Here is a 13,178-nt window from a genome sequence, read left to right as displayed (position 1 = left end):
CAATATGCTTATCTCCTTCTATTATTCTACCATCAACTGATTTCAATTTTACTATTCCTACCTTATTTTTTCTTCTTTCACTGATATATCTAAAGAATGTTTTGTCCCCATGTTTTACTGACTGTGCTATCTTCTCTTCTCATGAGCTTTAACCTTCCTAATTAACTGCTTAGTCTTTTTTTGTTGGAGTCTCCATATTTTCATATCATCATCTGCTTGTGTGTGTCTGTAATTTTTATAAGCTATCTTTTTTGTCTTTACAGCATGTGCTACTTCTTTGGAAAACCAAATTGGTTTCCGCTTTCTTTTACTTTTACAGACATGTCTAATACAGTGTGCGGTTGCATCTAAAATGGCACCTTTCACAAATTCCCACTGTTCTTGAACCCCTGTAATAAGAGTTTTCCCCTTTAAATAGTTTTTTAGGTATTCTCCCATTAATGAAAAATCTGCCGTCCTAAAGTCTAAAACTTTTGTTTTAGTCTGGGTGGACAGTTCCTGAACATGAATACTAAACTAAACAGATTGATGATCACTGGATCCTAAGTTCTCACCTACAGACACATCTGAAACTGTATCACTGTTTGTAAGTATTAGATCTAATATAGCTTCCTTACGAGTTGGTTCCTTGACTAATTGTTCAAGTGATTCCCCTAGCAGAGATTCAAGAATATACCTGCTTCTAGCCGATCTAGCAGAAGGAATCTTCCAGTCTATATCTAGCAAATTAAAGTCCCCCAGTACTATAACATTACCCTTCATGATCATTTTGGTTATTTCATCTAATAACAGATTGTCCAGTTTTTCATCCTGCAATGGAGGCCTATATACAACCCCTATTCTAAAAACATTTTTATCTCCAATTTCCAAAGTCACCCAAATACTTTCCACCTCATCATTTGTTCCTGCAATTTCAGTAACCTTTATATTTTCATTTACATACAAAGCAACTCCTCCACCTTTCTTTCCTACTCTGTTCTTTTTAAATAACCTGTATCCAGGTATGGCTATGTCCCAGTCATGCAAATCATTGTACCATGTTTCTGTTATAGCTACTAAATCCAAGTTGTCCCTAGTCATTATTGAAATGAGTTCAGGTAATTTATTTCCTAAGCTGCGAGCATTTGTGCTCATGGCACGAAGAATTTTTCTACTAGAATTTCTAGAATTGTTACTTGGACTAACAGTTTTGGCATGCTGTGGGGGGCAGGTGGATATATTAATGCTACCCCCCTTTATTAGTTTAAATGATTTCTAATAAAGTATTTTAACTCCTCTCCCAGATACTCTGTTCCTTTAGCATCCAAATGCAAGCCATCTCTCCTAAATAACCTAGTATCTTTCCAAACAGAGCTATAATGGCCAATAAAACCAAATCCTCGTTCCCTGCACCAGTTATCTAACCAATAAGAATTCTGGAGTAGACTGCCCCTTTTAATGTGTTGTAAAACACATCCAATGTTTTAAACTGGTTATCAACCATCGTGTAGCATTAATGAGCTTGCAAACCATTTATTTTTATGGGATCATCCAAAGGACACCATGGAGACAACAGCAGATTGTAGCTAGTTGGCATGTAAATTTTTTTAAAAATATTGAAATGCTTGGAGCAATTCATATTCTAGAGCTATTTTGCTGTGGCCTGTCTATTCATATTTTGCTAGTGTATATGGACAAATAACCTGTCAAAAATAATTAATGTTTATTTAGGCTTACCATAATTTTTAGAGGTGAAACTGGGACCACCTGGTGCGGTGCCAGTGGGGGTGTGGTAAGGAGCGTGGTCAAGGGGGCGTGGCAATTACCAGAAGTATTAGCTTTTATGTGTGTAATGTTTCGTGGATATGCTACCCTTCCTCAGTCAAACAAGTGAATCACACAGTTTAAATAGACCATAACACCACCCCCTAGTCAAAAAGGCACCATTACGTTGTCATGGCAAATAAATCATTAATCTAAATCTCAGATTCTAAATAATGCCAAACATCAAGCATAATTATCACTTTCATAATGATCAATTTCACAATTTAATATCTGCAGTGTAATATGTGTTTTATGTGTCTAATTAAGGAAAAGAGCCAAATACTGATAAGGCATAAATACAACATTGAATGAAATAAGTACAAAAGAAACACATACCTGCTAAAGCTGTTTAAGAGGCTACTCTATACCATAATGCAGGAAGATTATAGCCAAAATACTATCCTGCATGAAGTAAAGCAAGATCCAGGCCAAAAATCCTGCCTGTCTGTACTTCCTAGTCATACCCATATGTATTACCGGCAATGTCACCAGGGGTCGGGGAGTGTTAAATTCTTAGAAAAATAAACCAAGTAGTACTACAAAATTTAAAAAAAAAACCCTATGCTGCTCACTCAGCCTGTTTTACTAAATGTAAACTTTGAAGCACACAAACGTTAAGCTTAGCAGGGCTGTATGTAACAAAGTACCAGCATCCAACTATGCTGGAGAGCCACAGTCCAGTCATTTTGAATAATGTGTCTGGGTTTCAGGTGGTCTGAAACCCGGACACATGATTTGAAACCTGAAGGTGGCAACCCTACTGGGACAGAATGAACAACTGGGTGGGACACTGGGACAGCGCCTCCAAACCGGGACAATCCCAGTAAAAGTGGGACTTCTGGTAAGCCTATGTTTATTGTATTTTTGAGGGAAAATAACATAAAACGAGACACATAATATAAATAGTGTGTAATAATATTAGAATTGCATCTGCCGAGGATTGTATGTTTTGTATATCTGTATATTCTATACGTATTCACTGCATATTTACGTTCTTCACTTTGTCGTTATTACAATGCTACACATACTCTTCACTATTACACAGTTAGTCATAGCTAAAATTTTCAGTATCACTGAGCTTGCGCTATGGTATTCCAGGCACTGCGCCTGACTTTACTTCCAATCATTTACTATAGCGATTGTTAACCGACCAATAAACTGCGCCCTTTCATAATGAATTATTTATACTATCGCGTGTTTGAAACCTCAATACGATTGGTTATCTAGTTTAGGAAGTAAATCTTATTGGATTAGAAACAAAAGAGCCGGAACCATAGTTGTTGTTCGGACTAAACCAATTGAGTAGCTGTCACTACTCACTAGCTGAAGTCGGCAGCGGTGCGAGCCGTGTTGAGAAGGTTGCAGTGTTGGGTGTGTTATATAAAGGTTGTGTAGAAGCTGCATAATATAAAATGTAACTGTTTATTGCACAGATTTAATTATATCTGTTGAGTATTATGTGCGTAAACCATTTCACAAATTAAATTCGTTATAGCTAACGTACCTTTTAATTATCAGCCGACAAATTGCTGTAAGATTTACAGTTTGGGCTGGGTATATTGTGCTGGTTCAGTAAAGATATTTTGTTGATTTGCTGTAAATATGTAGGACTCTGATAAAGACCAGATCCCATGACTGATTGTCCTCTGTTTTCCAGGTATCTGTTTGATAAAGAATTACAATGGTATGTTAAATCATTTTGACATTGACTTGATATATGTATTGTATGTATCCATTAGTAGTGGGACTTAGTGTGTTTGCAATTGTGTACAAACTGGAGAATATTCAATAGAATTCATTTAGTCTGTTGCAGGTAGTAACCCTTTTTCCCATTTCTAGCATGGTAGGGTTAAAATCAAGACCTCACTGGAGCAACAAGAAGTGAAACGAAAGGAGAGAGAGAAGAAACTGCAATTATATCTAAGCGCCACCCAGACAGCACTGCACAAGGTGCGTTCTGTTGCACCATTTGATGCTCTTCTTCACTATCATCTCCTACATGTGTATAGGTCTCTTTCAACTTCTGTATATCCGTATCTCCTCCCTATGATCCTCCTGTTTTTTGTATGTTGTCCTGATGTCTCTTGCCCAGATACCATTTTTTTCTCTTTGTCATCACCTCTTGACCATTTTCGGAACTATTTTCTTTTTCTTCTTGTGTTCTATGTTTCTTGTATTTTATTTTTATTTTTTCTTGCTTCTCCCATTCTTTGTTTTATTCTCTAATGTCTGGTTTCCTTTTAGCGTGAAGCTGGGGAGCTAGATAAAGAAGCACTAGATTTGACAGGACAGATATTAGCTTTAAACCCTGACTTTGCTTCCCTATGGAATTTGAGAAGAGAGATCTTCCTGCACCTTCGGGACAACAGGTAACATTTGTATATTTTAACAAAATAAAATGCATATATAAACTATTCATAGTAGGATAATATCCATTCATGTTTTGTAAAAAAAATCAGATTTGTTCTATTTGCTTTTTCTTCAGGGCATATTTTTTTTTATCCAGTCTCTTTAGATTTAAAGGGACAGTATACACACATTTTCATATAACTGCATGTAATAAACACTATTATAAAGTAGAATGTGGGCAAATACTGATCTTTAAATCCAGTATAAAATCTTTTAAAATAAATAAGATAAAATAGGAAAAGCAGACCCTTCCCTTTCGCTGCATAGGAAAATACCCATTACAGGAACAAACAGGAAGCTGTAGACTTCAGTCTACATCTGATACTTTGGGGCTTGGTTAGGAGTCTGAAAGTCAGCACAATGTTATTACAAAATAAGAAAAACTATATATTTTTATAAAAATGCTACCAGGTGGGCTATATAAATGGATCATCTACAAAACATTTATGCAAAGAAAAATCTAGTGTGAAATGTCACTTTAAAGGACCAATATAGTGTTAAAATTATATGATGTAATCCGTTAGAGCATGCAATTTTAATACTAGTAATTCTTTTAATGCTATTTGTTTAACCCCCGCAAAGGGGTTAATCACATACAGTCGTGCAGTGCACTGCTGGTCCTAGGCGAAAACTGACACTGATCCAATCAGCATTGCTAGTAGCACAGTCAGTCTCATGGGTATAAAGTGATCTGGAAACTGTTAGACACATGCTTATAAATACATTCTGATGGGTTTTGTGGTAGGGTTTGTATTACATGGCTGAGGGTTGGCAGCTATGCACATAATACCATTTCTGATTGGATCAACAGCCATTTAGAGTTCTATACCTATTAGTCCATTAGTGGCCTGCAGCTAACTTTGTGTATTACCCCCTTGTTCTTACACTTAAAAATCACTTTATTATTGCTTTTTACGTCACTTTGTCAGGCCTTTTATACATATTGTCTGTGTGCCTGCAGAAGGGAGACATCAATAATGTTTACCCATTTAGCTTATTTGTATTTACAAATAAATATGGTTCTGCAGGATGTCATTTACCCTTTCATGACAGGGTCATAATGTCTATTTCGGAACAACATTCCTATGTAGACAAATTGAAATCACGCGATCGTGAGATTTCAATTATGGGATTGGGTCAGGGGGGGCGTCCCTATGACGCTAGACACACACTCCAGACCGCGATCACATCCAAAAGCGCTGTTGGCTTAAGGATAGCCAAACAGCTATGACGTTGCATTCCATCCTAATGGCGCTAAAGCCCAGCGCCGTTTGGACGGAATACAACGCCTTAACGGCGCTTAAAGGTTTAAGTGTACATTGGTATGGTGGTATGCAAATGATGGGCAATACAATTGTCCACAAATATTGGTGCCAATGCTAATTTTGAGTTGCAAGCAATGCACTGGCCCTTGAAGTAAAGGGGCAGTAAATACCTTTTTAATTACAAGACATTTCTGCTGTTTTGCTGTATAATTACATATCAACCACATATATACATTTCTAAAACAAATTAACATCTTATTTGCTGTAATTGTTTTTCAATAGCCAAACTCAACCCACTACTTGCTTACTTGAAGGAGCCAATCTGGGCTTGAGCCTGCAAACAACAGGGCTAGGCATGGTCATGCCACACAACTAATTTTTTTTTTTTTTATCAGTATTTACTGTCTCTTTTAATCAAGTTACAAGGCTGGTCCCCTGATCACATCACTGTAGCTATGTATCTAAAACATTTTTTAATGATCTAATTACTCAGTTATCTAATTATTCAGTTATCTATGCACCGTTCACTCTAATAATACATTTAATGAATTGTGACATTTGCAGCTGACTAAATAATTATATTCAAGTGTGTGTTTGATTCTAGTCCCTTTCAAAGAGACATTAAATCCAATTTTTTTTCCTTCATGAATCGGAAGTAAATTGGAATGTTGTTTAAAATTGTATTTTCTATTATCTAATTTGCTTTGTTCTTTAGATATCCTTTTGTTCTACAAATAGCAATGCACATGGGTGACCCAATCACGAGGTGTCTATGTACAGCCACCAATCGGCAGCTTTTGAACCTATTTATCAAGAGAATAAAGCAAATTAGATAATAGAAGTAAACTAGAAAGTTGTTTAAAATTGCATGCTCTTTCTAAATCATGAAAGAAAACATTTGGGTTTCATGTCCCTTTAAACTATTTTGCATAACAAGAGAACTCATTTTGTCTCTTAAAGACATAACGGCTCCCTCTTTTGTACTTTGGCAAGAGAGTTTTACTGTATTTCACATTTAATCCATTGGTTACATTCCTCATTAAATGTGATAATCATTTGATTTGTTTGAAATTTTGAATTAAAAGACACATTTTGTAGGTAAGTTTGCCATTGCCTTTCAACTGTATATTGGAAGAATATAAACCCAGTAGTTTTCGAGAATGAAAAATTACTAATATGATATCTTAAAAAGCAATCAAATAAGTATAATTATATTTGACATTGTGGAGTGAATTCCCTAAAGCATTTTAAACATCTAAGCTTGTTGTGTAACAGTTTGCGTGATTTGATTATACATGCAGAGCTAGCTGTCTAAAGCCGTATTAAGGGTGTATCCATTTTTTTTTTTTTAGCTTATTAGTCATAATATATATATATATATATATATATATATATATATATATATATATATATATATATATATATATATATATATATATATATATATATATATATATAATGAACAAAGTTAGTTGATCCGGTGGTCAGTAAAATAAAAACAATCTTTATTTCGTTCCAAAAGGATAAAAACCCATGGGGGGTCCAGTACAAACACTCAGCACGTAGTACTCAGGCTGACATGTTTTAGTGTAATACCGTAATCATAGCTGATAACATACATCAGTGCTTTTCTATATAAAAGCAAAATAACAATTCCATTGGTTAATTGAGGCTTACAAGTGTGAGGAATAATAAACATAAACTTTAACTATTACCATACCAGGCAGAAATAGATACGTTTACTAAAGCTTGACTCTGTATATAGATGTGATAGCCACTAAACTTAATGTAGGCAAACAAATTCTTAGTATAGTTATACTAAAACAGCCTGACATTATAATGTGCATAAGGAAGAATTTCCATTGCATATCATATTAGAAAAAAAGTTTAGACTAGTTAACACATTGAGGAGGAATGGAGAAATTTACAAGAGAGGATTGAAAGAAAAATGCCAGTGCAAAGGGTGATTCTAAATGCACAAGTGAGAAAGAAGCGGAAGGTACAATTCCAGACCAAAATGTGAAATAAAATCAAGTCTTTATTTATCCATCTGTAAAAACTTACATGCAGACATGGCAGGAGGAAGACAATCAGTCTAACATGTTTCATGCCCTCTATAGGCGCTTACTCATAGACTACAGTCTATGCCTTAACCCTAAACCTTTATAGGCAGTAGCAGCAATCAAGTTAACCACTTAGTGCCCTAAAGGTTACAATTAGAGTAAAAACATTCTCCAAAATAGATACTAAGTTATCATTGCTTATACTCATAATAATAATAATATGGACCTTATCAAACTAGTGACTACAGGAGTAATTGACTAGTAATTATTACCTCTATATAACAATAAAAATAATAATAATAGCATATATATATATATATATATATCACATTCTCTGTTCATACCTAATGGGAAACATGTACAGAGTTTAAGAATCCAATACAGCTCTTTTTTTTGCAAGAATCTTATCCCTGTTACCACCTCTTAAAGGGATAGTAGCAATATCAATGACTTGTAAAGAAAGATTCGCTACATTTGTTAGATGAAAACTATTAAAGTGATCTGCCACAGTTGAATCTTTGTTGAAATTTTTTACATCTCTAACATGTTCATTAAAACATGTCCTTACTGTGCGTGTAGTTTTACCTACATATTGAAAAAAACATAAGTTGCATGTGAGTAAGTATACTACATACTTAAATCCACAGTTGGCATAAAAATCAATATATTTTTTCTTGTTTACTTGACATAAAAAATAATCTTCTTGAATAATATTAGGACATGCTAAGCATGTTCTAGTGCTGCACTTATAAGTACCCTTTTTATTTAGCCAAGTGGTGGCAGTATTCAACTGCTGAGTATTGTTTTTAATTAAACTTGGAGACAAAATTTATGCCAAAGTTTTTGATTTTCTTGACACAAATTTGCAATTTTTAATGTAAGGCTGAAGTGTCTCATCAGCCTGCAACAAATGTAGATGTTTTTTCAAAATTTTTAACAATATCATCATATTGCTGGCTAAAGGGAGTAGAAAATACTATTGCTTCATTAAAATTGCTATTGTGTTTGTTTGTGCGCTTTATTGATTACCTGCTTTTTATTCAAAACATCATTTAATGATGCAATATTCTTGGATGTTTTGTCCTATTGTAATGAAAATGAAATTAACTTAAAATTCACTGAGGAATTCAATCGAGAACAAGTTAACTACTTGGATCTTACTCTACAAATCGTTGAAAATGTAATTAACACCAGAACCTACAGAAAGCCAACAGCAGGCAATACAATCCTGCATGCACAGTCCAAACATCCTCAACACTTAGTTCAGTCTATACCCAAGTCACAATTTATAAGAATTAGACGAAACACTAAGTTAGATAATATTTATGAACAACAGTCGATTGAACTCAGGGATAGACTCACTGCAAGAGGTTATAAATCACAAAAGTTAGAGGAATTGAGAAATACTGTTAGAAATCACAAAGGAATTGCAATGACAAACAAACACAATAGCAATTTTAATGAAGCAATAGTATTTTCTACTCACTTTAGCCAGCAATATGATGATATTGTTAACATTTTGAAACAACATCTACATTTGTTGCAGGCTGATGAGACACTTCAGCCTTACATTAAAAATTGCAAATTTGTGTCAAGAAAATCAAAAACTTTGGCACAAATTTTGTCTCCAAGTTTGGTTGAAAACAGTACTCAGCAGTTGAATACTGCCACCACTTGGCTAAATAAAAAGGGTACTTATAAGTACGGCACTAGAACATGCTTAGCATGTCCTAATATTATTCAAGATCATTTTTTATGTCAAGTAAACAAGTAAAAATATTATATTGATTTTTATGCCAACTGTGGATTTAAGTATGTAGTATACTTACTCACATGCAACTTATGTTTTTTTCAATATGTAGGTAAAACTACACGCACAGTAAGGACACGTTTTAATGAACATGTTAGAGATGTAAAAAATTTCAACAAAGATTCAACTGTGGCAGATCACTTTAATAGTTTTCATCTAACAAATGTAGCGAATCTTTCTTTACAAGTCATTGATATTGCTACTATCCCTTTAAGAGGTGGTAACAGGGATAACATTCTTGAAAAAAAAAAGAGCTGTATTGGATTCTTAAACTGTGTACACGTTTCCCATTAGGTATGAACAGAGAATGTGATGTTAACTTCTTCATAGATAATTAACATTATGTCAGGTTGTTGAGAGATTGAGAGGTTGATATATATATTTACACACACACACACATCTGCTATTATTATTTTTATTGTTATATAGAGGTAATAATTGCTAGTCAATTACTCCTGTATTCACTAGTTTGATACGGTCCATATTATTATGAGTATAAGCAATGATAACTTTAGTATCTATTTTGGAGAATGTTTTTACTCTAATTGTAACCTTTAGGGCACTAAGTGGTTAACTTGATTGCTGCTACTGCCTATAAAGGTTTAGGGTTAAGGCATAGACTGTAGTCTATGAGTAAGCGCCTATAGAGGGCGTGAAACATGTTAGACTGATTGTCTTCCTCCTGCTATGTCTGCATGTACGTTTTTACAGATGGATAAATAAAGGCTTTTGATTTTATTTCACATTTTGGTCTGGAGTTGTACCTGCCGCTTCTTTCTCACTTGTGTATTTATGCGGATTGATCCTCCGCTTTGGCTACGGTACACCAGGAGTCCGGGGTTATTACTTTACCTGTGTGATACAGTTTCCGGGTCAGTTTGCTGCACGCCAGGGTTGTGGTCTCCTCTTGTGAATATAAATGCTTCACGCACTTGTCTACTGGAAAGAGTGTGAATGTATAAGTAAATAAATAATTAAATAAATATGGACTACTTCTCCTATGTATAAAAGTAAGAGGTAACAACAACTCATCCAGGATGAGACAATATAAATCCTACTCCCCATTGTTATGGTACTGTATTGGATATTGTTAACAAGAGGGGTACTGTGGGAAACTATGGGAAGAAAGGATAGGATAATCTCTATTTTGTAGTGTGTGCTAGAATCATCCATGTGTGTCGCTGCACACATTACCCTGAAGTTACCCCTTTCGCATTCACCACGATGCTTGAAACTGGATGCCCACACATAATTACTGACCAGCATCATAGTCTCTAAAAGTAAAAATTAGTGCGTAAGTGCCTATCCAGATCTAGGTGAAAAACAAGAAACATCAGTATGTATAACTGTGCACATTACCCTATTAATTACCCCTTATACATTCACCCAGATGCTTAAACTGGATGCACACACACATAGTTACTGACCGTCATCATGGTCTCCAAAAATAGGAAATTAGTGCATAAAAAAACGTATCCAGATCTAGGCGAATACCAAGGGGCAAAGGGGGGAAATTATGGTTTGCAAAGGCTAAGGAATAGGGGACCTCTTACTTCCAATAATTTAATGAGGTCGTATTCGGAATTGAGACCCTTGGGGACTCGAGTCTGTAGCCTGAACACCCAGAAAATCTGGTCCCTATCGCTTCCACGTAAGGGGGTTTTAACCTATTCAATAGCTTGCCACCTCAGGGTGGCACTGCTTTTGTTGTGGACAAATTTGAAATGTTTCACCAGGGGAGTAGTAGCTTCACCAATTTTAATTGTGGACAGATGGTTTTGTATCCTGGCAATCACTTCAGTAGTAATAAGACCTACATATTGTAGGTGACCTTCTATACACGTGAGTAAATAAATGACATAGGAGGATGTACAATTAAGGCAGGCAGAGATCTTGAACACTTCACATGTGACCTCAGAGTGAAATTCCTCCGAAATGATAATAAAATCACATGGTTTACATCTCGATTTGCCGCACTTGTACATCCCCCTATGTCTAAGCCAGGACCCCTGTTCACTCTCTGGACTACGAGGTAGTACAGATGGGGACAATATATTTCCTATAATTCTGCTTTTTCTATAGGAACAACGCAAGCCCTTGTCTACACAGCTTACAAGTCTGTCATCTGCTGACAAATGTCTAAAGTGTTTACTCACTATGTTACAGATGTCTTTGTATTCTGCGCTGTAATCTGTGACAAAGGTGACCTTATCTTGGGACATAGTATCCTGTTGTCTCTTAAACGATTGGGAGCCTCTGAGTAGTGTTTTTCTATCCTATATACCTGCGATTGGGCTCTATCAATAACATGTTTAGGATAACCCCTCTGTTGTAACCTGATTCTCAGATCATGACTTTTTTTGAGATAAGTGGATTCTTCCGTACAATTCCTCTTTATCCTTATCAGTTCACCTTTGGCTACTGCCAAAGGTACATGTTTGGGGTGACAGCTTTTAGCATGCAGCAAAGTATTCTTTGTGATAGGCTTTCTATAAATGCTACTAAAAACTTGACCTCCCTCAACAGCAGTCAAAGAGAGATCTAAATAATTGATGGTTGTCGGGTGTTGCTCAAAAGTAAAATGTAAACCCACCGTGTTCTCATTTAGTCTATTAATGAAGTCTGTCAAAAGGGATATCTGAACCTTGCCATATAAAGAGTAGGTCATCTATATATCGCCTAGAAAAGGTGATATATTCCTTATATTGGTTTTCATCTCCATAGATGTGGGACAGCTCCCACCAACCCATAAAAAGGTTGGCGAATGAGGGCGCAAATTTTGCCCCCATGGCTGTCCCACATCTCTGGAGATAGAAAGTTTCCTCAAAATGAAAATAGTTGTGGGTAAGCATGAAACGTGTGACCCTCAGAATGTATTCCACAAGGCCAGTATCAAAAGTGGAGACATTTTTCAAAAAGTAGCTTATGGCCCTCAAACCTTCTTCATGCGGAATGGAGGAATACAGGGCCACCACGTCCACTGTAAGCCATCTATAGACTTTTGTGTCCCATCTAAAATCCTCCAAAAGATTTAATAGGTTTTTTGTATCTTTGAGATGGCTCTGCAAAGTGACCACAAAAGGGTATAGCAGTGCATCAAGCCATTGTGATAGATGTTCGAACAAGGACCCTATTCCACTTACAATAGGTCGACCCTGTACATCCGTCAAAGTTTTGTGCACCTTTTGGAAGGTGGTGGAAGATGGGGACCACCGGATGTTCAATGTATAAATACTCATAGGTGGCTAAGTCGAAATGCCCATCTTCCAAACCATCATCCAAGAGTGTATTTAGTTCTTTTTGAAAAATCCTAGTGGGATCCCTATCCAGAGTCACATAGTTACTAGTGTCATGTAGCTGTCTGTGGGCTTCACTAATGTAAGCTGTTCTGTCAAGGACGACCACCGAGCTTCCCTTGTCCGCTGAGCTGATCACAAGGTTCTTATTCTTTTGGAGCTTAAAAAGTGCTTGTCATTCTTTGCCTGACAAGTTTGATTTAGTACTTGAATCTTTACTACTTTTATTGGTGGAAATTAGCTGAGTGAGGTCATATTCAACTCTCTTATAAAAGGTTTCCAGAATGGGACCTCTTGTCTGTATAGGGTAGAATTCTGACTTTTTCTTGAAGCCACTAAAACACTGTGGTATTTTGTGAATCCATGAAATCTCCATTTCTATCTAGATTCTGCAATGTTATTACATTGCATGCTTCAGAGAAATTTAGGGATGATGTTGTATCAGGACTATGTTGAATCGAAGTTGTGACTGCCAAGCTTTCGTCTCTATTCATAGTTTCACCTTGGAAATGTTTCCTCAAGGTGAGATTTC

General features: G+C 35.8%; 1 protein-coding gene across 4 annotated transcripts in view; it reads left to right on the top strand.

Moving 5' to 3' along the window:
• Positions 1–3,060: 3,060 nt before the first annotated feature.
• The window catches only part of RABGGTA (Rab geranylgeranyltransferase subunit alpha), a 190,667-nt gene continuing 180,549 nt past the window's right edge, over positions 3,061–13,178 (top strand). For 2 of the 4 annotated variants that reach the window (XM_053702377.1, XM_053702374.1), the window contains exons 1-4: positions 3,061–3,174; positions 3,461–3,487; positions 3,643–3,753; positions 4,048–4,172. In XM_053702377.1, the coding sequence (XP_053558352.1) occupies positions 3,485–3,487; positions 3,643–3,753; positions 4,048–4,172 (239 nt within the window). In that variant the 5' untranslated portion in view covers positions 3,061–3,174; positions 3,461–3,484. Of the gene's footprint in view, positions 3,190–3,460; positions 3,488–3,642; positions 3,754–4,047; positions 4,173–13,178 lie in introns of those variants that run through there. The other 2 variants (XM_053702375.1, XM_053702378.1) reach the window with 2 other exon arrangements.

This window comes from Bombina bombina, chromosome 2 (assembly GCF_027579735.1).
Source record: "Bombina bombina isolate aBomBom1 chromosome 2, aBomBom1.pri, whole genome shotgun sequence".
Taxonomy (NCBI): Eukaryota; Metazoa; Chordata; class Amphibia; order Anura; family Bombinatoridae; genus Bombina; species Bombina bombina.
This window is presented reverse-complemented; position numbering and strand designations above follow the sequence as displayed.